Below are 25,126 nucleotides of genomic sequence, written 5' to 3'. Positions count from 1 at the left end.
TGATTTGGTTTTTTTTTTTTTTTTTTGCGGGGGGGGGGTGGGTGTCACACCCGGCAGCGCTCAGGGGTTACTCCTGGCTCTATGCTCAGAAATCGCTCCTGGCAGGCTCAGGGGACCATATGGGATGCCGGGATTCGAACCACTGACCTTCTGCATGCAAGGCAAATGCCTTACCTCCAAGCTATCTTTCTGGCCCCCCCAAAGCTATTTTTAATGAAAATATTAAACTCTTAGAAAAGATAAACTGGTAAATGGGTCATCTCAGAACTGGAAGAAAAAAGCAGGAAGTTATTCCAAAGGCCCACGTTCCATCTCCCCACGGGGCCTTTTCTGAATCCCTGGCAAGCAGGTATGAGGAAATGTCTTTCTAACCCAAGCAGCTTACATATATCACATGCATGACATTAAATTGTCCACTTGTTTATGTACTGGCCTCAAGAGAAAAGGAACCCCTTGATTCATTTACATTCTCCCAAAGATTGCCCAGAATTTACAATAATATATATATATATAACCCTGCTGGATGATGCCATGAGAAAGACACATCCACAGCTCTTTAATTTAAAAGGATAAGCAATCTGGGGGCCAAGCAACTACACAGTGGGTAGGGCATTTGCTATGAAAATGACCTTTGCAGACCCTGGTTGGATCCTGGAGGGTGTGACTCAAAAACAAAACAAACAAGGAAAAAGAGGATAAGCACTTTGAAGCCTTGTAAGACAAAGCACTCTGGACATCCTGGGAGATCTGATGGGTCAACAAGGGTTCAAGTTGTTAGCCCAGGGAAATCCTGGGAAGTTTAAGCAGGTGAATCTGAGGAAAGGTCAAAGAAGTCAAAGTAGCTAAAGAAAAGTAATTGTGGAAAGTGAAGGCAAAAAAAAGAAAGGGGGGGGGGAATGAGAGCACATCCACTAGGCCACCCAGGTTCAATCACGGGCATCCCAGATGGTTCCCCAGAGTATGCCAGAGTAATGTTTGAGCACAAAGCCAGTAGTAACCTCTGAGTGCTGCTGAGCATGACCCAAAAAAAAGAAAACACCAAAAAAAAGTGCTCTAAAAAATCTTAAAAGAAAAAACCTGATTAGCAGAGGGCGATTCACAAAGGCAGAAAGAACCACAAGTGGTTCAGGTGACTACTGGTTTATCTGAAAAAGTCTCATAAAATATCAATTATTGGGGCCGGTGATGTGGAGCTAGAAGTAAGGTGTCTTGCAAGCGCCTTGCAAGCGCTAGCCAAGACAAGACCGTGGTTCAATCCCCCGGCATCCCATATGGTCCCCCCAAGCCAAGGCAATTTCTGAGCACTTAGTCAGGAGTAACCCCTGAGCATCAAAGGGGTGTGGCCAAAAAAATGTCAGTTATTCAGTTTAGTTATTTAAAAAAAAAAGACAAGGACAAACAAGAACAGGATTCAATTTAACACAAGCTAATGTACTTCTCTGATTCTTCGTAAACCTAATATCCAGGTGACTGTCCAGTGGTACACAAAAAAATGAGCAAAAAATGCAGGAACAACAGTAACAACAAGGGGCCAGAGATAGCATAGAGGTAGGGCGTTTGCCTTACATGCAGAAGGACGGTGGCTCGAATCTGGGCATCCCATACGGTCCCCTGAGCCTGCCAGGAGCAATCCCCTGAGCCTGCCAGAAGCAATTTCTGAGCGTAGAACCAGGAATAACCTGAGTGCTCTCAGGTGTGACCAAAAACAAACAAACAAAGAGTAACAACAAACTTTAGTTCCTATTCTTCAGTACTCCAGAATCCTTGACAACTGACTATGGACTTATCACAGTCATTGGGTAATGCTCTTACTCACTGTCACACCCTCATTTATCTGCAGCAAGTAATCAAGTATCTCATGTCTATGATTTGTCTGCAAATAAAGAACATTATTTAGGTCTCTATCAGAGCTTAGAGTGCATAAGCATTTAAGGAACTGATAAAACACTGGAAGGGGAATTGCCCTCCATAAAAGATATGTCATTGGAGTTCTGTGGAAAATAAATTAACACAACTCCTTCATAATCCCAATCCTTACTCCAAATTTCTTTTTCTGAGGGGGGGCACATCCAGCAGCGCTCAGGGTTTACTCCTGGCTCTGAGCTCAGAAGTAACTCGAAGCAGGGGCCAGAGAGATAGCACAGTGGTGTTTGCCTTACAAGCAGCCGATCCAGAACCTAAGGTGGTTGGCTCGAATACCGGCGTCCCATATGATCCCCAGTGCCTGCCAGGAGCTATTTCTGAGCAGATAGCCAAGAGTAACACCTGAGCACCGCCGGGTGTGGTCCAAAAAAAAAAAAGAAAGAAAGAAAAAGAAAAGAAGAGGAGAGGAGAGGGGAGGGGAGGGGAGGGGAGGGGAGGGGAGGGGAGGGGAGGAGAGAGAGAGAGAGAGAGAGAGAGAGAGAGAGAGAGAGAAAGAGAGAAAGAGAGAAAGAAAGAAAGAAAGAAAGAAAGAAAGAAAGAAAGAAAGAAAGAAAGAAAGAAAGAAAGAAAGAAAGAAAGAAAGAAAGAAAGAAAGAAAGAAAGAAAGAAAGAAAGAAAGAAAGAAAGAAAGAAAGAAAGAAAGAAAGAAAGAAAGAAAGAAAGAAAGAACTCGAAGCAGGCTCAGGGGTCTATATGAGATGCTAAGGATGGAACCCGGGTCAGCTTTTTGCACGACAAACATTCTACCTACTATGCTATTGCTCCAACCCCCAATCCAAAATTTCTTGAGTTTACAATCTCCTGGGTTAGATCGACAGTACAGCAGTGTGTTTGCTTTGCACATAGCTGACCAGGTTCGATCCCCAGCATTCCATGCCATTCCCAAGCATGGCCAAAAATGATTCCTAAGTAGAGCTAGGAGTAACCCTTGAGCACTGCTGGATGTAGCCCAAAACGTACATACGTACGTCCCCAAATAACAGAATAAAAGAAAATCTCCAGTGTAGAATACCAAAAACTTTACTCGAGGCTCTGCACTCAAAATCACTCCCACGAGGTGCTGTGAACAGTTTTACCACCTTTTTTTTTACCACAACAGAGAAGATCCTAAGGACAAATGGTTACAGCAGTTACTAATGTCCATTTCACGGTAGTCAACACTACACTATTACTAGAAATCATTACAATTACTTTAAATGCTCAGACTAGTGTTCTTCCCCCAATTCTCTGAAGTTCTCCAAAGTCAAAAACAAAAAAATTCTGTACAAAGCATGTTTCTTACGGGGGTGGAAGGCCAACACTAGAAATGAGGACATTGAGTCTCCAATGTATTTTGAATTAATGCTACTTAAGTTTATTGAAGGAAAGGATTACTTTGCTAACAATAGCTTTATAATTAAAACTTTTCAAACCCTTTTTTATACTCAGTCAAAATTACAAATAGTCTTCCTAAAAACTCCCAAGGTATGAAAAAAAACCACATTAAACAAATTCAATTTAGGGAAATGCAATGAAAATTAGAGCATATAAAAGCTGTTAGGGAAGCTGGCTTAACTTTTTTACAATGTATATAACTACATTAATAAGAGTGGCATTTATGTTTCTTAAATGTTTTAATTTACGGCAGAACATGATACAGAAAACATACCAGCAGTACGGAATGAATCATGATTTCAGAATAAAGAGGATTTTGAGAGGAGGCAGCTATACCAACTACCATGTGTAGCCTGACAAACTATGTACACTTCTATTTCCCAAAAGATGTGAACCTCTTTAATTCCATAAGTTCAAAGTACTGTATCTATCAATTTCATCACGGACACTCCCACAGCAAAATGAACTCAGAATGGGGGTTTGAGTGAAGGGATATGACCCACTTTGGAGCCTGAGAGACAGGCCCACCTTGCCTTGCACAGTACTGATCTGGGTTCAATCCCTGTCATGTCACATGGTCCCACAAATCACACAAGGAGCAATCCCTGTGCTCAGAACTAGGAGTAAGCCCTGAGCACCACCAGGTGTGACCCACAAAAAACAAAACAAAATAGGGGTCGGAGAGATAGCATGGAGGTAAGGCGTTTGCCTTTCATGCAGAAGGATGGTGGTTCGAATCCCGGCATCCCATAGGGTCCCCGGTGCCTGCCAGGGGCGGTTTCTGAGCATAGAGCCAGGAGGAACACCTAAGTGCTGCCCAGTGTGACCCAAAATCCAAAAAATAAAATAAAATAAAAATAAAAATAAGGGGCCCGGAGAGATAGCACAGCGGCCTTTGCCTTGCAAGCAGCCGATCCAGGACCAAAGGTGGTTGGTTCAAATCCCGGTGTCCCATATGGTCCCCCGTGCCTGCCAGGAGCTATTTCTGAGCAGACAGCCAGGAGTAACCTCTGCGCAATGCTGGGTGTGCCCCCACCCGAAAATAATAATAATAATAATAATAAATGAAATAAATAAGTGACTGTAAGTCCACTCTCGATCCTACCTTTTTTTTTTTTTGTTTTTTGTTTTTTTGGGCCACACCCGGTAACGCTCAGGGGTTACTCCTGGCTATGTGCTCAGAAGTTGCTCCTGGCTTGGGGGACCATATGGGACACCGGGGGATCGAACCGCCGTCCGTCCAAGGCTAGCGCAGGCAAGGCAGGCACCTTACCTTTAGCGCCACCGCCCGGCCCTCGATCCTACCTTTTAAAATAACTTTAAAAAGACAAAACTTTGGGCCAGAGCGGTCTAGCGGTAAGGTGTCTGCCTAGCCCCATGCTAGCCTAGGACGGACCGCAGTTCAATCCCCTGGTATCCCATATGGTCCCCCAAACTAGGAGCGATTTCTGAGCGCATAGCCAGGTGTGGCCCAAAAACAAACAAAAAAAAAAGTTTTGTCAGCCTGTTTTCACAGTAGTTTTCAGTATGGGTCTGACAGAAAACAACCTATAATGCATTCATTGCAATGATACAGGAGCTTTTATACATATAGCTATTTTTTGTACAGGCTAGTTTTAAACAGCCTACACTATAGCCCCAAAAGGTTGATTTTCGACAAAACTATGGCCTAACTCACTAGTCCTAGTTACTTCTATAGTTACTTCTATCTGCACTGTCATTTGTGTTCTGCAGACAGAGAACCTCAATAAAATCTTATCTTCAGCCAGGGCTTCTGTTGTTTTAACTGAACACTGTCACATCGATGCACCTCTCCCAGTTCTACTTGGAAGTCCGTATTAGGGATCAACCAACCACACTCATATTCTCTAACTACCCCAGACACTCCAACTGCTCAACTAACTCTGTGTCATGAAAGCCTTTTTACGGCAGTTCTAGCCTGGATATGGTAGTGATCCAGGTCTCTCTGGCAGTCCTGGCTAGCAATGCAAGCGTCTAACTAAAAGACAACTGACACAAGAAAGGTGATTATTCTTTCATCTGTACACTCCTACTTAGGTCATCTCTGTCCTCTACTGGCATTTTCAAGTTAACTCAGGACACTGAGTGAGTTCCTACATAAGATCTAGCCCAGTAGCGCACTGATCTTAATTGCTGGTCACGGACTAGGCATTCCAAGAAATGTGAGTGTTGCAGAATTAAGACAGATCCTCCTCCTTGACTAGGAAAACGAAGAAAACACAGACGATTAAAGTGTATACAAATGCGAATGTTGCATAAGGTTGTGCTATGCAGCAACACCAATAAATAAGCTCAGATTGACTCTTTAAAAACTTCTTTCAGAACTAGCTAGCTAACGTCCAAACACTGCCCGCTAGTTCTAAGCTTATATTCTACTTAAACATGTCTAGAGCAAGTGATTACTGTAGTAGACAAGATTTAAAAACGAATGATAATATATAGCTGGACCTAACCCTACGTGTGAAAATGGGTCCACAGGCACACCCTTAACCATTTTTTCCAAAGAAAGAGGTTTAAACGGCTTTACCATGCAGAGCTATGGCTTCCCGGAAGGGTTGCAAATCAGTCTCTACAGATGAGCTAGTTTCTGTTGAAGCAGCTCTGTTAGGGGACACTACAGTCAGTCTTGGGGGAGCTCTAGAGTTTCGGGGTGGAGGAACTTTCCCACACAGGAAGCTGATCAAATCTTCTCTGCGAATAGTTCTTCTGCGCTTTTTTACCCAAGCCAACACATCCTTATTGCGCCGCTGGTAGCCAATCTGAATTCCAATATCAAAGCTTCGCTGATGGGTATCCACGCTTTCTGTCCGGGAAAGAAAGAAACAGGATAATCAGTGGAGCCATGCTTCTGCTAGTCTGCTCAAGAAAACCACCAGCAAGGTACCGAACATGGACACCTAAGCCTACCACAGTAATTTTATTAAACAGAACTGTATTTCATTCATGTTTGAAATTCGGAATCCACACATCCCAGTCCCAGAACCTCTGCCTAGCATTTTTGGTGGCCACAGGAGAAATGGTATTGAGCGCTTGTCTTGCATATAGCCAACCTAGGTCCAATCCCTGGCATCCCATGAGGTACCGATGACTGTGCCAAGAGCAATTTCTGAGTGTAGAGCCAGGAGTAACCCCTGAGTATCACCAGATATGGCCCAAAACCTAAGTAAATTGTTCTTGTTTGGGGGACCGACAGCCAGCAGTGCTCAGGGGTTACTCATGACTGCACTCAGAGATCACTTCTGGCAGGCTTGGGAAGCATATGGGTGCTAGAAATCAAACCAGGGTTGAAGCCTCCAGGGCAAATTCCCTACCTGTTTATCATCAGGACTTTTTAAGTTTTGTTTTGTTTTTAAAATAAAACAAGTCTTGGGCCCGGAGAGATAGCACAGTGGTGTTTGCCTTGCAAGCAGCCGATCCAGGACCAAAGGTGGTTGGTTGGTTCGTATCCCGGTGTCCCATATGGTCCCCCATGCCTGCCAGGAACTATTTCTGAGCAGACAGCCAGGAGGAACCCCTGAGCACCGCCAGGTGTGGCCCAAAAACCAAAACAAAACAAAACAAAAAAAAAACAAGTCTTTTGGGCCTGGAGAGATAGCACAGGACCAAAAGTGGTTGGTTCGAATCCCGGTGTCCCATATGGTCCCCCGTGACTGCCAGGAGTTATTTCTGAGCAGATAGCCAGGAGTAACCCCTGAGCACCGCCGAGTATGGCCCTAAAACAAAAACAAAAACAAAAACAAGTCTTTTTGTTTATTTGTTTGTTTTGGTTTTGGGTCACAACTGGCAGCACTGGGGTTACTCTTGGCTCTACGCTCAGAAATCGCTCCTGGCAGGCTTAGGGGACCATATGGGGTGCCGGGATTGGAACCACCATCCTTCTGCATGCAAGGCAAACACCTTTTACCTCCATGCTATCTCTCCGGCCCCTAAAACAAGTCTTGACTTCATTTTATTTGCTTGTTTTGCTCTTGGACCACACCCGCAGCACTCAGGGTTACTCCTGCTCTGCGCCCAGAAATTGCTCCTAGCTTGGGGGACCATATGGAATGCCAGGAACCAAACCGGAGTCCATCCTGGGTCAGCCACGTGCAAGGCAAACGCCCTACTACTGTGCTACCACTCCAGTACATAGGGCCTTTTAAGTTTTTAAAGGGGGTTGGGGGACAGATAGTACAGCAGCTGACCTAGTTCCAATCCTGGCACTCCAATGTTTCCCCAGGTCCTTCCAGGAGTGATCCTTAAGCAGGTGGTGTCAACAAACAACCCACCACCACCACCACCACACAGACCAGCAGGACGTATGTTTATTGTTCCTTAGGTTATTTTTTTTTTTAATTTAGCGCAGTCATACCCAGCAGCACGCAAGAGACCTTGCTAGGGACAGAACTTGAACTTTATATAAACAAAGCGTGCACTCAAGCCCACTGAGCTCTCTCCAGTGCAGGACTATCCAGTGCTAATTTAATTATCAATCTTAAATTTTTTCTAAAAAAATAAACTTATTATGTCTTTAGAACTTTGTACTATATCTTTATAATTTTATGTGTTAGCTTTTGATACACTAATGGGTAAATTATGTTAGTGATTACAAAACCTCATCCAATTAAGGAAAACAAGCGTTGAGATCTTACTGTCCCTTTTTGAAAATGTGGAAAACAAAGTGAACACTGAGTGCTCTACAAAACTGCAATTCCACTCAAAAATCTCCAGTTCTAGGGGCCGGGAAGGTGGCACTAGAGGTAAGGTGTCTGCCTTGCAAGCGCTAGCGTAGGACGGACCGCGGTTCGATCCCCCAGTGTCCCATATGGTCCCCCAAGCCAGGGGGGATTTCTGAGCGCATAGCCAGGAGTAACCCCTGAGCGTCAAACGGGTGTGGCCCAAAAACCGAAAAAAAAAAAAAATCTCCAGTTCTGGGGCCAGAGAGATAGCATGGAGGTAGGATGTTTGCCTTGCATGCAGGATGATGGTGGTTCATGGAGGTAGGACGTTTGCCTTGCATGCGGGACGATGGTGGCTCGAATCCCGGCATCCCACATGGTCCCCCAAGCCTGCCAGGAGCGATTTCTGAGCATAGAGCCAGGAGTAACCCCTGAGCGCGGCTGAGTGTGACCCAAACACCAAAAAAATAAAAAAATCTCCAATGCTTAACCACTATAAGCTAAACCACCCTCCCCCATCCAACTTTTCAGAAAGAGTGAAATCCAACAAGATTTCAACCCCCTAAGCACAGCCATGTGTGACCAATAACAATACAGAAATGATGAGATCTTCTGGGTTTTAAATATGAGTATCACATCATTCAACAGATAATAATACCACAGATCAGTGCATCAAAATAAGTTCGACACTAAAAAGAAACTCAGCTTGGGAAAGAGTTGAAGAAACAAAACATACAGCGTGCATGCATGCAGGTGCCCCAGGCTTGGTCCCTGGCCTCACCTGACCCTGGGAGTGCTGCCAAATGACCCAGGAGTATCCTAGCCCCACAATAAAAACAGTAAATGTCAACTCACTGAACAGGAAACAGCAGCATTTTGGAAATGAGAGAATATTAAATGACCAGTGAATGTTCAACCAAGCAGGGGAAGACTTCATATATTGCCTGAGGTATGTTTTCCTTTCTGCTTCCAGTTCCTAATAGCTGGTCCCAATTCATCACCATCCCCCAAGACTTCAACCTAAAGCTCTCAGACCCAGTAGAAAGCAGTCTCTAATACTGAAGCAAATTTTCAGCAAGGTGATCCCTGCTAGTCAGCGGTTTAGTCAAGTTGAAAGAAATGAATTACATTCTTCCAATTCATTTTCATTTGCACAATCATACTATGTACATAGTTGCAAAATGTGCACATTGTTACATCTTTAAGAAGATAAAAAATGGGTCCCTTTACCCCTGGATCGTTCATAAAAACAGTAACTCCCATTTAATACCAAGAAGCATTCCTCCATTACGTCTGTTAACCATGTTCTTTTTATTTTTGGTTTTGGGGACACCCAGCGTCGGCGCTCAGAGGTTACTCCTGGCTCTTCGCTCAGAAATTACTCCTGGGAGGCTCAGGAGACCATATGGGATGCCGAGGATCGAGCCTGGACCTAGCCTGGGTCGGCCACGTACAAGGCCAACCCCCTACCCGTTGTGTCATCACTACAGCCTGTAACATGTTCTTAATTCTTTGTATGTTCTTTGTATGTGATACTTAAAGCTGACTGAATGGAATATAATCAACAACTGAGGAGTTGTGTCTCAGGATAGAAAACCAAGGCAATCTGCATAACTTAAAAAAAACAAGAGCATTGGGGCCAGAAAGATAACATGGAGGTAAGGTGTTTGCCTTTCATGCAGAAGGTCACTGGTTTGAATGCCGGCATCCCATATGGTCACCCGTGCCTGCAAAGAGCGATTTTTGAGCATGGAGCCCAGGAATAACCCGAGTGCTGCCGGGTGTGACCCAAAAACCAAAAAAAAAGAGCAGAAGCAAAATTTTCTAAGGAGGCTGTGCAGTCCTCCTGATGAAAATAAATGGAGAAGGGGGCAACAGACAAGACAGACGTGCACTGAGGAAAGCACTTTAAAATCAGAAGTCCATGGGGCCAGGAAGGTGGCGCTAGAGGTAAGGTGTCTGCCTTACAAGCGCTAGCCAAGGAACGGACCGCGGTTCGATCCCCCGGCGTCCCATATGGTCCCCCCAAGCCAGGGGCGATTTCTGAGCACATAGCCAGGAGTAACCTCTGAGTGTTAAACGGGTGTGGCCCAAAAACCAAAAAAAAAAAAAAACTAAAATCAGAAGTCCAGAGGAGAAAAGATAAGGTACTTGTCTAGCATGAGATCAACACAAATACCCCATTCACCTTCAGGACCACATATGGCTCAAGTATGGGTAAGAGTGAACTCAGAACATAGAGCCAGTAATAAGTCCTACTGAGTATAAATGGGTGAGGTTCAAGAACAAAAATAAATTAGAAAGGGAACCAAACTATTCAACATCCATTCAAACACTTTTGTTTTAGTTTAGTTTTTGGGCCTCACCCGGTGACATTCATAGGTTACTCCTGGCTATGCACTCAGAAATCGCTCCTGGCTTGGGGGACCATATGTGACACCAGGAGGTTGAACTGTCTGTTTAGGTCAGTCGCGTGCAAGGCAAACGCCCTACTGCTGCGCCACGGCTCTGGCCTCTCAAACACTTTTATATAGAGATCATTCTGTTAAGAGTATTTATCACAACTTTAAGAAAGCTGCTTCTTCTATAGATATAAAAAGCATAAGACTAATTTTTCCACCATCCCACTAGTAGAACAAGTGATACACTGTATTGATAACTCATTACGTTATAAACAAAGCAAGCATAAACTCATCCTGAAAATAAACAGCATTCATAAGAGGATAACAGAGGACTTTCCAATCTCATAGTCTGAAGTACTGAGATAAAGCCAATTATTACAAGGGTACATAAACTCTGATGCAACCTGTTAAAACCATTTCTAGACCTTGAATGACTCTACAAGAGCTGGTGGGACAATTTGTCTGTACATGGCTGACCCAGGCTTTACTCCCAGATTTGCATCTGATATCCTCAACACAGAGCCAGGAGTGATCCCTAAACCCAAAGCCAGAAGAAAGCCCTGAACCACTAACAGTGGATGTAGCCACAAAAAAAAAAAAAAAAAAAATTGTTAAAAAGGCAAGCTGGGGGGCCAGAGAGATAGCATGGAGGCAAGGTGTTTGCCTTGCATGCAGAAGGACGGTGGTTCTAATCCCGGCATCCCATATGGTCTCCAGAGCCTGCCAGGAGGAATATATATATATATAAAGTAAAATAAAATAAAAAAGCAAGCTGGGACCAGAGAGCACAGCAGTAAGGCATTTGCATTGCATGTGGCCAACACAGGATGGACCCAGTTCGAATTTCGGTATCCCATAAGGTCCCCTAAGTCTGCTAGGACCGACTTCTGAGTACAGAGCCAGGTTAATCCCTTAGCACCGCCAAGTGTGACCCCCCCCCCCAAAATGGAAAGACAAGCTGGAGTGGCCAGCACAATAGCGCAGTGTTAGGGTGTTTGCCTTGCATGCAGCTGACCCAGAACAGACCTGAGTTCGATCCCCAGCGTCCCATTTGGTCCCCCAAGCCAGGAGCAAATTCTGAGCACATAGCTGGGAGGAGCCCCCGAGTGTCACTGAGTGTGGCCCAAAAATTAAAACCAAAAAAAAAAAAAAAAAAAAAGGCAAGCTGGAAACATTTTACAAAAAAGCCAGCTGTGTCTATCCCACAGTACCACATAAAGAACAAAGTGGGAAACACAGGTGAAACTAGTTCCCAATCCCTACTTGAAAAACTGCTTCAAAGATAATGGCAGGAAAATAAGAAAACTTTAAGGAAAAAATGAGGGAGCCGATGAGATAGCACAGTGGTAGGGCATTTGCCTTGCATGCGGCCAACCCAGGATGGACCCAGTTCAATTCCTGGCATTCCAAATGGTCCTCCCAAGCTTGCCAGGAGTAATTTCTGAGCACAGAGCCAAGAGTAACCCCTGAGCATTGGCAGGTGTGACCCAAAAACCAATCAACTAATAAATAAACCTTAAAAAAAAAAAAAAAAAAAAAAACGAGGGCCCGGAGAGATAGTACAGTGGTGTTTGCCTTGCAAGCAGCCGATCCAGGACCAAAGGTAGTTGGTTCAAATCCTGGCGTCCCATATGGTCCCCCATGCCTGCCAGGAGCTATTTCTGAGCAGACAGCCAGGAGTGACCCCTGAGCAACGCTGGGTGTGGCCCAAAAAAACAAAAAAACAAAAAAAAACAAAAAAAAAAAAGAGGGAGTGGGCAAAAAAAAAAAAAAAGGCCGAAGCGGTGGTGCAGCAGTAGGGCTTCTGCCTTGCACGCGGCCAACCCATGACAGACCACGATTCGATCCCCTGGCCTCCTATATGGTCCCCCTAAGCCAGGAGCGATTTCTGAGTGCATAGCCAGAAGTAACCCAAGCATCACTGGGTGTGCCCAAAAGCAAAAAGTTAGAACTATTTATTTGGTTAGAAGACAATATACTGGGGGCCGGAGAGATAGCATGGAGGTAAGGCATTTGCCTTTCAAGCAGAAGGTCATCGGTTCGAATGCCGGTCTCATATGGTCCCCCGTGCCTGCCAGGAGCAATTTCTGAGCATGGAGCCAGGAGTAACCCCTGAGCACTGCCGGGTGTGACCCAAAAACCACAAAAAAAAAAAAAAAAAAGAAGACGACAGTATACTGGGGCCGGCGAGGTGGCATTAGAGGTAAGGTGTCTACCTTGCAAACGCTGGCCAAGGAAGGACAGTGGTTCAATTCCCCCTGCGTCCCATATGGTCCCCTCAAGCCAGGGGCAATTTCTGAGAGCTTAGCCAGGAGTAACCCCTGAGCATCAAACGGGTGTGGCCCGAAAAACCAAAAAAAAAAAAAAAAGAAGACAGTATACTAAGTTGTTAAACTATTTAAAATTTATGCACCAAAAACCATTTCACCACAAAACTCTGAGTCTGGGACTGGAGCAATAGTCTATATAGCAAGGAGGGTGTCTATTTTGCACACAGCTCACCCAGGTTCAAGCCCTGGCGTCCCGAATGGTCTCGAGTCAGCCAGGAGTGAACCTTAACACAAAGCCAAGAGTAGTAGTAAGCCCTAAACATCGCCAGGTGTGGCCCCAAAACAAACAAAATCAGGTACTTTGTAAACACCAAGATTTACAGACTATGGTTCCCCGAGCCAAGAGTGATTTCTGAGTGCATAGCCAAAAGTAATCGCTGAGCGCCACCGGGTTGGGCCAAAACAATTTTTTTTAATTTAAATTAAAAAATAAAATAAAATAAAATCTCTCCGGGCCCGAAAAAGCCCAAGTTTAAGGTTAAAAAAAATCGCCAGGGACTCAATGTCAATTTAACCTTTAATCTAACACATTATTTTCTGGTCATATTTATTTGCCTATTCAAGAAACAAAATGAGGAGCCAAAAAGATAGCACAGAGGGAAGGGCATTTGCCTTGCATGCAGTCAACCAGGGTTAGATTTCCGGCATCCCATATGATCCCCTGAGCCTGCCAGGAGCAATTTCTGAGCTCACAGCCAGGATTTTGGGTGTGGCCAAAAAAAAAGAAAAGAAAGAAAAATAATGATTTACAAGTCACAATAAACATCCCATGTGTCCCATTAAGAAATACTTTTATGGGCCCAGATACATAGCACAGCGGCGTTTGCCTTGCAAGCAGCCGATCCAGGACCAAAGGTGGTTGGTTCAAATCCCGGTGTCCCATATGGTCCCCCGTGCCTGCCAGGAGCTATTTCTGAGCAGACAGCCAGGAGTAACCCCTGAGCACCGCCGGGTGTGGCCCAAAAACCAAAAAAAAACAAACAAAAAAAAAATATATATATATATATATATTTTTATGTCAGCAGATGAACTGAGTCTAGACATTTCAGAAACCTCATCCTACCTCCACTAAAAGGGAGCAAGACAAAGAATAACACTGGTATTGATTAAAGTCCAGATCCAGGGGCCTATGCTCAGCAGTAGAGTGGGTTGCCTTGCCTGCAGCAAACCTAGGATCAATGGTAGTTCGATTCCCTGGTGGTTTGATTCCCAGCATTCAATATGGTCCTGCCAGGGTTATTTTTGAGTGCAAAGCCAGGAGTAACCCCTGAACATTGCTGGGTGTGACCCAAAATAAATAAAAATAAAAGTCCAGATAAAGAAACAACTTTTTTTTTCATTCTTTTTGGGCCACACCAGAGGCGCTCAGGGGTTACTCCTGGCTCTATGCTCAGAAATCACTCCTGGCAGGTTCAGGAGATTATATGGGATCCCGGGAAACAAACCCAGGCTCATCCCGGAACTGCCACATGCAAGGCAAATGCTCTACCACTGTGCGTTCTCTCCACCCCAGTTACAGAAACTTCTGGCAAAAATTGTGAGATTTCTTTTGTTTGTTTGTTTTTGTTTTTTTTTGGGCCACACCCGGCAGTGCTCAGGGGTTACTCCTGGCTGTCTCTCTAGGCCCAAATTGTGTGATTTCTTTCTCACCAAAACAGTTATCTTTCAGTTTCACAAAGAACTGAAATTGAGGTTCCAAGGGCCTGACCCAAACGTGTATAAATAGTGGAGCTCCTTCTGAACAGTCCATCCTAAGTAAGTCACCTCTTGTTCCCCCCCTTGGGGATCTATGACAAACCTTAAGATCGTCTTGGTAAATCAAGGCAACACTTCCAGAAACATTAACCACTAAAATAAAGCTTCCAGAATAAATGGATACTAACCAACTGGCTAAGGAGTGGGTGAGTGGAAAGGGCTAAGTACTGCCAGAGAGATATACAAGTCTCTTGTTCTGCATGATTCCCACACCCCTTATAGTCTTCCAAGCCTTCCAGAAGTGATTCCTAAGCCCAGAGCCAATAACTGAGCACCTCCAGGAGTGATAAGCCACACCCCCCAAAAAATAAATTTGGGGCCTGTCAAAATATATACTTCCATTGACTTAAGAAAACTCCTTGTATTTCTTAATTTTTTTTGTTGCTTTTGCATTTTGGATCACACTGGTGATGCTCCAGGCTTACTCTTGGCTTTGCACTTAAGGAGTAACTCCTGGCAGACTAGAGGGACCACCTGGGATGCCAGAGATCAAACCTGGTTCAGCATCACAGAAGGCCAGCACCTCCCCTTTGAAGCACTAAATTCAAGCTACTTCAGGATTGACTTAGTCTTCACTGATAACAAAATAGAGCCTAGAACTAGGAGAGAATCAGAGACCACGGTAATTGGCATCCACCTAGTTCCCATCTGCTCCGGCAGAAGCCTCTTCCAGGGTAGAAGAAGACTGATCTGAGCAAGCCCAGCTGTGGCTGCAATACTGAAAAGCACGGAACCCAAGTCCAGCTCACACCCTATGACAGCTATTTGCTGGTAGCTTCTGAAAAAGAAATCTTGTAGCTATGTTTTCATTTCAGGGGATGTTTTTTATGTTTGCTATGGGGCCACTGCAGTGCCGGAGGGCCACTCATACAGAGAGGCAGGTGGACCAACAAGTAGGGTGCTTGCCTTGCACACAGCCAACCCAGATTCGATCTCCAGCATCCCATACAGTCCCCCTGAGAACCAACAGTGACCCCATAATGCAGAGCAAGGAGTGATCCCTGAGCACTGTTGGGTGTGACCCAAAAACAAAACAAAAATAAAATTCAGTGAGCCAGAGAGGCAGTGCATGACAGAGCATGTGGCTATGGATACAGATGTGATACTGGTTCAAAATCTGGCACCACGTATGGTTCCCTGAGTACCACCGGTGTAGACCATCCCAAAAAAGTAAATAAAATTTAAGGGCCCAGAGGACAGTACAGCCTTGTATGCAGTTCACCCAGGTTAGAACCCCAGCACCCCATATGGTTTCCCCAAATAACCACCAGGAGTGATTCCTGAGTACAGAACCAGGAATAAACCCTAAGTACAGTCAGGTAAGGCCCAGAATCCAAAAAATATTAAAATTTAAAGGGTTTCTAACTTTACATAATCTACAGTTTTTTTGTTTTTTTTTTTTTTTGGTTTTTAGTTTTTGGGGCCACACCCAGCGGTGCTCAGGGGTTACTCCTGGCTGTCTGCTCAGAAATAGCTCCTGGCAGGCACGGGGGACCATATGGGACACCGGGATTCGAACCAACCACCTTTGGTCCTGGATCGGCTGCTTGCAAGGCAAAAGCCACTGTGCTATCTCTCTGGGCCCTAATCTACACTATTTTGTGGGTTTTGTTGGCCTGGTTTCTGAGCCACAGCTCAGAGCATATGGGCCACTGCTGAAGGCGGTCAGGGAACTCACCGTCTGATACCAAGGAACAAATCTGGATCTCCTAATTCAAATCAGGCATTCTGGCTCAGTGGGAGGGCACCTGCCTTGCATGCAACCAACCCAGGCTCAATCTCTTGCTTCTCGTATCATAACACACCAATGGGGTATACCCATTCTGAGTGCAGAGCCATGAGTAAGCCCTGAACAGGAGTGTGGCTCCAAAACTGGAGAGCCATCTCTCTAATCCAAAAATATTTTTAAACCAAGTCTAATAATTCAGACAGTTTTGGTAGTAAAAAAAACAACACAGACCAGGGGCTGGAGAGATAACATGGAGGCAGGGCATTTGCCTTGCATGCAGAAGGACGGTGGTTCGAATCCCGGCATCCCATGTGGTCCCCCAAGCCTGCCAGGAGCGATTTCTAAGCATAGAGCCAAGAGTAACCCCAGAGCGCTGATGGGTGTAACCCAAAAAAGGAAAGAAACACAGACAGGCTCCAAAGTCATATTATAGTCAGATGAATTCTAAATATTTGTTCACAGATAATATAAGCAGCTTTCTCTGCCTTTTTCTTTCATCACTCTCCTCCACTTAACACAAAATTCCAATTATGTCCAGTCAAATCACTTTCAGTTCAGACAGGTTCAAAATAAACAAGTATGGTCTCCCAAGCGTCCCTTAAAGCAAGTGCTGTCGGGGCCGGGCGGTGGCCCTGGAGGTAAGGTGCCTGCCTTGCCTGCGCTAGCCTAGGACGGACTGCGGTTCGATCCCCCGGCGTCCCATATGGTCCCCCAAGCCAGGAGCGACTTCTGAGCGCATAGCCAGGAGTAACCCCTGAGCGTCATCGGGTGTGGCCCAAAAACCAAAAAAAAAAAAAAAAAAAAAAAAGCAAGTGCTGTCAGGTGTGGCCCAAGAACAAAACAAAGTAAAAAAAGACAGTAAGGGAAGACAACACAGTGTAAAAAGAATTTGGCAGGACAAAGAGAAGACAAAAGTATAAGGTATTTGGTTTACTTGGCTTGACCCTGGTTTGAATCCCTGCCACTTGAGCAGTACCTGGGATCCCTCCTGAGCACAAATCCAGGAAGGGCCTCTGAGCACTGCCAGGTGTGGCCCAGACCCCACTGCATTAAGGTGTCTCAAAATAAAAACTGAAAACTACTTCATTCGTATTTTTCCTACCTGCCAACTATCTTTATATTTATCATTTCAGGGAAAGAAAACAAAAAAAAAGCATTATTTCAACATAAACAAAAAAATAGTGATGAATAAAATGAATCCAAATTTCTTTCATCTTCAACAATGTCCATAGCCAGAAACGTCTGAATAACTAGAACCCAATCACCAGCACAATGTAAACGCTCACTCTACTCTGAGTCCCTGAAGCAGGACACTTAACTTCCTTCAGCTGGAAAAAAGCAGAATCTGGGAAAGCTGGATCAACCTTTAGGAAAAGTCTTAGTTTGAAACTGCCTAAAATCCTACCTTGGGCTATAGAGACCAGAGAGCAGGGAAAGCACTTGCCTCACACACAACTGTCCAGGGTTCAATACGACACCCAAGTGCTCTCCCCAGAGCTCTCTCAGGAAGTGTCTCTGAGTCAGGGCCAGGATCCCTGAACACACCCAGGTATGGCTCCAAAACCAAAAAAATTTGAACGTGGACATTCTAATAGTACATTAGACGCCGATCTCCAACAAATTCACAGCTAGAATTCAGGAAGGCCTTGAACAAAAGTTGTTCAAGGAGAAAATGAAAAACGTCTTTAATATAAACAATATCAAAGAAAGCTCTCAGTATATAAGACTGCAAACATAAAGGCAAAGGGGCCGGGGGCCAGAGCGACAGCACAGTGGGTAGGGCACTTGCCTTGCACAGGGCTGACCTGGGTTCAATTCCTGGCATAACATATGGTTCCCTGAGCCTGCCAAGAGTGATTTCACTGGATGTGGCCCAAAACTGGCCCTCCAAAAAAAAAAAAAAAAAAAAAATGTGGAGGTAAAATGAAGCCTGGGTCCATGGAGAGTATAGCAAAGCACATGCATGCCACTGATCTAAATTCAATCCCCAGCACCAAATATCGTGCTCCAAGTGACCTGGGTGTCACCCAAAATCAAAACAACCAAAAAAGAAAATGAAATCGAGCTTCACCTACAAGCAGCAAGAAAACCCTAACTAACAGCAGCTGAGAACAACTGCAAAAGTGGTGAGCAGTGGCACCATGAGGTCTCAGTACTGGCTCCCATAGAATCCCATAGAATCCCATAGAACAAGCACGGCTACATGCTTTGAACACAAGCTGACAGCGAGACGCCCGAGAATAGCCCGACCTGAAGGGCAAGGCCACCCTCTTCACTGAGCAAGTGGGCAACGCAGAAAGACTCTAGGAGAGGGAGAATACTTCCCTCAGGAAGTCAGAGAACATAGAAGACACTCAAACAAGGAAACGAGGGTGGGATGGGGAAGTGGCTTTAAAGTAAACAGACTCCACTAATTACCCTGCTTCCCAAAGAAGCACCATCCTACACGAGATGACAGACTTCAGAAGATCCCTAGTGTCAATTGCAGATACTATCAAAATAGACCAACTCACGGACACTATACAACTAAGTACTGAACAAGCACATCACCCACTCTACATTTATTATAACATAAAAACAAAGGGCCGAAGCACCAGTACAGCAGGTAGGGAGCTTGTCTTGTACCTGGGTTCAATCCTCTGGCACTCCAAGAGGTTCCCAGAGCCCCACCAGAATAATCCCTAGTGCACAGCCAGAAGCAGAGGCCAGGATCCTATTCAGTATGGGCTTCTCCCCACCCCCCAAAAAAAAGAAAAGAGAAAATGGGGGGAGCATGGATCAGCAACCATTATTTTGCTTTCTCGTTTCCATAAAGAAGGAGCCTGTCTGGCCATATTATATCTACAGAATTCCCACTCTACAAATCCTTCTAAAGCACATTATAACAAAAGGAGCGAGAGTTCACATCTTCAAAAGCCCAGGGGCGATCAAAAGAGCCCTCTGCTACTTTTCTACCTCTGTTCTCACCTTCCTATGTAACTCATCTGAGAAGTTATCAAGAAGCTAGTAAAATGCCAACCCCTCCCCAGGAGCCATTTTAGTTTAGCAGGATAAGTGCGTCATCATACAAAACATAAAAGCATTTCCCCCACTTGAAAGAATCCCCCCCAAAAAAAAATCCTGCCCCCTCCCCGTCTGTAAATGACACTGACCGCTCACTCAAACTACAATGTACCACCACTCAATGTTGACAGGCATAGCCTAATTTTACTGGTGCTCCTTAAGGTGCCCAATTTTTCCTATAGCCAGCTCTGCTCTGCGATCAGAAAAGAAAAAAAAATGTGAGGATAGACTCCTGAGGATTTGCCACATTCTACATAAATCAGCTCAAAATGTTGCTATACTAAATAGAGCAACTATCAATGCATGTCAAGTAAAAAGGGATGTATTTCATTTTGAAGAAAACTGCGCACAGCGCACAGCGGGCCCAGGTTCAATCCCCAGCATCCCAGATGGTCCCCCAAGCACTGCCAAACCTAACCGGAGCATCTAACCCGACCATGATGGGTGTGGCCCCAAAACAAACACAAAGCAAAAACCACTTTGCTTACTTCAAGAAAAGTCTCATTAAGTTTTCTAAAGAACCCTAGTGAATCAAGTAGAGATACTTTTAGCAGAATTTAGGAGCTGTCTTACAGTTTGTATCAAACAAATTTATTTCAAGGATCACAATGGGGCAGCTGGAGTATATAATATATCGAATAGGATGCATGCCTTGCACACACAGCTGACTCGGGTTCAATACATGGCACCTCAGTTTCCAGAGTACCACCAGGAATAATTCCTGAAAGCAGAGCCAAGAGTAATCCCTGAGCAGCAAAGGTGTAGCCCAGGGCCACAACACCTTGTGGCCCTGCCCTAGAGGAATCTTTGTTTTGTTTTGTTTTAGTTGTTTGGGTCACATCCCGCAATGTTCAAGGCTTACTACTGACTTTGCACTCAAGGATCACCCTGACTTTGCCTCCTGCGGCCCCCAGGTAAATTGAGTTTGAAACCCCTGGTGTAGCCCAAAGAAAAACAAACTCCCAAAAGTGTCATAATAGGGCCAGAGAAATTATATGGGAGCAAGGGTGCTCATCTTGCATGCAGCTTAACCCCCAGTGGGTATGAATCTGAATAACCACACCAGGAGTAATTTCTGAGCACTGAAAAACAAAAATGCCAGTCATGAAACATACAATAACACCAAAAATAGACAATAAGGAAAACTGTGCATCTTTTGTGTGGCTTAAGCCTCCCCTTTCAAACACAAAGTAACTGCCACAAGGGGCAGGAGAGTTCCACAGAAGCAGAGACATTACTGTTCCTTAAGGGCCAGAGGCAGTAGAGCAGGAAGGGCAGCCAACCCAGGTTCAATCACCAACACCACATATGGTAACCCGAGCACCACCAGAAGTGATCCCTAAGCCCAGAGTAAGTTAAGAGTTAACCCTGAGCACCACAAACAAAAATAAAAATCTGGGGACTAAGAACAATAGCACAATAGGTAGGACGTTTGCTTTGTACTTGGCCAACCTGGGTTCGATCCCGGGAATCCCATAAGGTCCCCAGAGCCTGCCAGGAGCAATTTCTGAGCGATGAGCCAGGAGTAACCAAGTGGCGGAAAAAACAAATAAATAAACAAAATCTGCAACAAGCAAATGGAAAATGAGCAGAGCAGGACATTATCTCCATATGACAGATGTTCCTCACCAACACTAGCCACTGACCTTACTTTTCAGTTTCTGTTGGGCACTGTACACGTATTAAATAAACTCAATTAAACGAGCTCAATGAGGCACAGTGGTAGGGTGTTTGCCTTGCACACTGACCCGACACACCTGGGTTCGATCCCTGGCATCCCATATGGTCCCCCGTGCCTGCCAGGAGCCATTTCTGAGCACAGAGCCACCCTGAGCGCCACTGGGTGTAACCCAAAAACCAAAAAATTAAACAAAGAACAAATGAGCTCAATGGATTGTGGCTCCCTGAGCACCACCAGGAGTGACTGATTCCTGAGTGTAGAGCCAGAAGAAACCCCTGAGGCACCATCCAACAACTATGTACTGTAAGGTTCGATTTATGGCACTATGGAATTAGAATAACCATGTATAAGACAATCACATCAACAGAGGGCATAGTGTGGGTGAATGATTACAAACTGTGTTTAAAAAAATGTCTGTTAGGGGCCGAGGGCGTCTGCCTTGCGCGTGCTAGCTTAGGATGGACCATGGTTCGATCCCCCGGCGTCCCAAATGGTCCCCCAAGCCAGGAGCAATTTCTGAGCACCTGGCCAGGAGTAAACCCCTGAGAGTGAGTGGGTGTGGCTCAAAAACAAAAAATAAAAAATAAAAAGCCTGTTAAACAATGTTAAGTTTAAACTCAACCACATATTAGATCAAGTTAGGATTTTACCACAGTGATTTTTACAAGTGTGATTTCACGGAAAAACTATATTCTGACTGAAGTAACAAGTCAAATTCCTCTTTCTAAATAAAACCAAGAGCTATCTAGAAGAACTGTTACTCAAAAACACTCATGCACTTACAGATCTTCATTTAAGGAACTTGGCTACAAGCAAAGAAAAGCCAAAGTGAATCATGTTTCTCTCCGTTTAGTTAAGCCTGGACTATGAGTTCTCCAAAACAAATATACTATTCACCAGTTTCAGCTTATGCTCTCAAATTACTGGGTTCCCTCCCCCCATGCAAGGCCTAACCAATAAACCTCACAACGACGGGGGGCTGTTTCTCCTAAGGAAAGCTGCCATCCTTTGCATTCTTTTTGTTTGGTTTGGGGGGGGGGGGGTTGTTTGTTTGGGGACCACACCCAGCAATGCTTTGGGTTGATTCCAGGCTCTGAAGTCAGGAATTACTCCTGGCGGGTGTTGGAAAGGGATCTAAGTTCAGTGTGCAAATGTCTGACCCACAGGTCATCCTTTCATTCTTCTGCAACCTGGGGTCCTCAAACTTACAGTCCCTCAGACAAAGTCTAGTTTAAAAAATTATGAACAATAGTGGCCCACGGGCCAGTGTGAGGACCCCTGCCCACGACTGAGGAGAGGAGGGGAGTTTGAGAGTGCATATGTCCCACACACACAGCAGCCCTGAGCAAGTCGGCTGCTAAGCAGCACAGGCAGGGGCAAAAACAGCCGGCAGGGCAGGCCCCACGTGGCCAGCTGGCCGTAGTGTGAAGAGCCTTGTAACGAAAATCTTCGAAATGCGGTTAACTGCAACCCATTTCCACCCTTTTTTATGAATCTGAAAGGCACAGCTTTGAGAGGTCTGAAAACATTGGACTACGGTAGTCCTCAGACTCCAGGCTTTTACCCTGGGAAAATCTGCCAAACGCAAAAACCCCAAAGGCTCATCTCAAGACGGAGGCAGTCTGTAGAACCCACTAAGATGGCAGCTCACCCGCTTTCCCGTCCCGTGGGAAGAAGAGCTGGAAAGAGAGATCTTGGCCGACGGAGGCCCTGCTCACAGCGGGGCCAAGAGAGGCGCCCCAACCCGGGCCAAACAAACTGCAGAGGCACCTCACTGTCAGCCCTACACCCACCACCCAGTCAGTCCCCCTTCTCAGCAGCCCCAGGGCCACCCAAGTTTCCGATCCTCATCTGTCTGGCCCCCACTGGGCGCTTGCAGGCACAAAACTGAGGGCGCTGTCAAAGCAGCTGAGCCTGCTCTGTGGGCGCTGACAGTCGTGCCCTATCGGGGACACTGCAGCCGAAGAAAGGCACGGTGCGGCGGAAAGCAGCAAAGGAGGCCCCCTGGGTCCCCCCCTTGATCCCCACACACACACCGTCAGCCGCCCCGTCAGTCTCCAGCGATCCCAGGGGGGTGGGGGGCGCGCAGAGGGGCCTCCTTACCTTTGTAGAGATTGGTGACCGCGGTGGCTGCGTTTTGGAAAGGGACCCAGAGAGAAAGTCCAGGTTGCTGACACACTCGGTCTGGCGGCGGCGGCGAGGTGCGGGGAGTGGGGGGTGCAAGACGGGACAACAAAGAGACGCAGACAAGAGAGGAGAGGAGAGGAGGCAAGAGGGGGAGAAAAAGAGAGCAATGTTAGAATGCGATTGGGGCGCCCGTCACCCCCACAACGGCCATATTAGCTCTCGCCATTTTGTTCCCGAGGCTTGGGGGTTGGGAAAGGACTAGGGGTGCCCACTGCCGGGTCGGACCAACCCGGGGGACACCTGGCACTGGGGGTGTGTGTGGGGGGGCCGGGGATGCAGACAGCTTGGGGGGGGCGCGTCCCCGATACCACTCAGCCTCCGCCCTACCCCGGGCAGGGCAGGGCCTGCAGGGGCCGGGCCACAATGGAGCCGCCCCGCTGCCGCCGCCCTTCGCCATTTTGTGCCAGGGGTTGGGGGGCCCTCCCGGCCAAACCGGGGGTCCCTGCACTCCCAGGAAAAAGAGAGGAGGCCGGGGAAGGGGGGCTCGGGAGAGGGGACCGCTTAGGGGGCTCCCCACCCAGGGGGTGCAGCGGTGGGCCCCAGGGTTCTGAAGAACCCCAGGGGAGAGGGGAGGAGACTTGGAGAGCGATATGGGGGTGGATGGGGGGGCTTTAGAGGGGGGTCTTGGAAATTTTCGGGGTTCGGGGTGGGGGCCCTGAGGGGGGTGTCCAGGCGGGGTGTTGGGGTGCGAGGGGAGGCAGATCCGATTAGCATAGAGGTGAGGAGATGTGGAGATCTATACAGGGAGAGATGGGGGGAGTCTGGGGAGTCTTGGAGATTTCGGGGTTCGGGGTGGGGGCCCTGAGTGGGGGGGTGTCCAGGCGGGGTGTTGGGGTACGAGGGGAGGCAGATCCGATTAGCATAGAGGGGAGGAGATGTGAAGATCTATATAGGGACGGATGGGGGGAGTCTTGGGAGATTTCGGGGTGGGCCCTGAGGGGGGTGTCCAGGCGGGGTGTTGGGGTGCAGATCCGACTAGCAGGGAGGGGAGATGTGAAGATCTATATAGGAAGGGATGGGGGGAGTCTGGGGAGTCTTGGAGATTTCGGGGTTCGGGTGGGGGGGGGGCCAGGCGGAGACCTGGGGGAGTCGAGGCGCCCTGGCCCAGCACCCCGAATAGGGGATCGATATGGGAATGGGGGGGACTCTAAGCTTAGAGTCTTGCAGATGTGGAGGTTCGGGGTGGAGCCTGAGGGGGGTCCAGGGGGGAGAGGCGGCGACGGGAGGTGGAGGCCGGGCCGAGGGGACCTGACCCTGCACCCGAGGGGGCCCCGCCCGGCCGCCATCTTGGGGGAGGCGGGCCGGGGCGAGGGAGGGAGGCCGAGGCCGAGGCCGAGGGAGGGGAGCGGAGCGGGCCGGGCCGGGCCTGGCAAGATGGCGCCTCCTCGCCCGCTCACCTTTGTAGAGCTGCGCGACGGCCGTGGCCGAGTTCTGGAAGAGGTGCCAGAGCTTCTGCTGCTTGTGCTCGGGCTGCGCCGCGCCCGCCGCCTCGTCGCGCAGCTCGGGCGGCAGCTGCTCGTCCTGCTCGGCCTCCGCCTCGGCCAGGCACTGGCGCTCCCACTGCGAGAACCAGTGCTCCGGCCCGTGCTCCTGGATGGCCGCCGCCGCCGCCTCCGCCGCCTCCGCCGCCGCCGCCGCGCCGCCCTCCTCCCGCCGCCGCTCCTCCATGGCCCGCGCGGGCCCGGCGACGACGGCGACGCCTCCGGGACGCCGCTCCCGAACGCCCGCCCGCCCGCTCGCTCAGCGCTCGGCACCCCGGCCCGCCATGGCCAGGCCGCCGCCGCCGCCCGCCGAGCCCGGCCCGGCCCCAACGCTCAGGCCCACGAAGCGCGTCCTGCTCGCCCCAGCCACCTCCGCCGCCTTCTCTGCCTCTGCCACTGCGGCCGTCCGGGACGTCCCCGCCCACATGCCGCCCGCCCCGGGCGCCGCCCCCTCGGCCCCGGCGCCGCCGCTCATTGGTCCCGGCCCGCCGCTTCCGCGTGCCGGCCTCGGGCGCCGGGCGT

At 47.5% G+C, this 25,126-nt stretch overlaps 1 protein-coding gene across 1 annotated transcript in view; it reads right to left on the bottom strand.

The window, feature by feature from the left end:
• Positions 1-24,791, bottom strand: part of HAPSTR1 (HUWE1 associated protein modifying stress responses) — a 35,702-nt gene extending 10,911 nt beyond the window's left edge. Inside the window, exons 1-3 of the mRNA XM_049768509.1 lie at positions 24,521-24,791; positions 23,040-23,120; positions 5,846-6,121 (exon numbers count right to left, since the gene is read on the bottom strand). Coding sequence (XP_049624466.1) covers positions 5,846-6,121; positions 23,040-23,120; positions 24,521-24,791 — 628 coding nt within the window. The remainder of the gene's footprint in view (positions 1-5,845; positions 6,122-23,039; positions 23,121-24,520) is intronic.
• Positions 24,792-25,126: the final 335 nt, after the last annotated feature.

This window comes from Suncus etruscus, chromosome 2, assembly GCF_024139225.1.
Source record: "Suncus etruscus isolate mSunEtr1 chromosome 2, mSunEtr1.pri.cur, whole genome shotgun sequence".
NCBI lineage: Eukaryota > Metazoa > Chordata > Mammalia > Eulipotyphla > Soricidae > Suncus > Suncus etruscus.
Note: the sequence above shows the minus strand (reverse complement) of the source record. Positions and strands in the feature narration are given on the sequence as shown.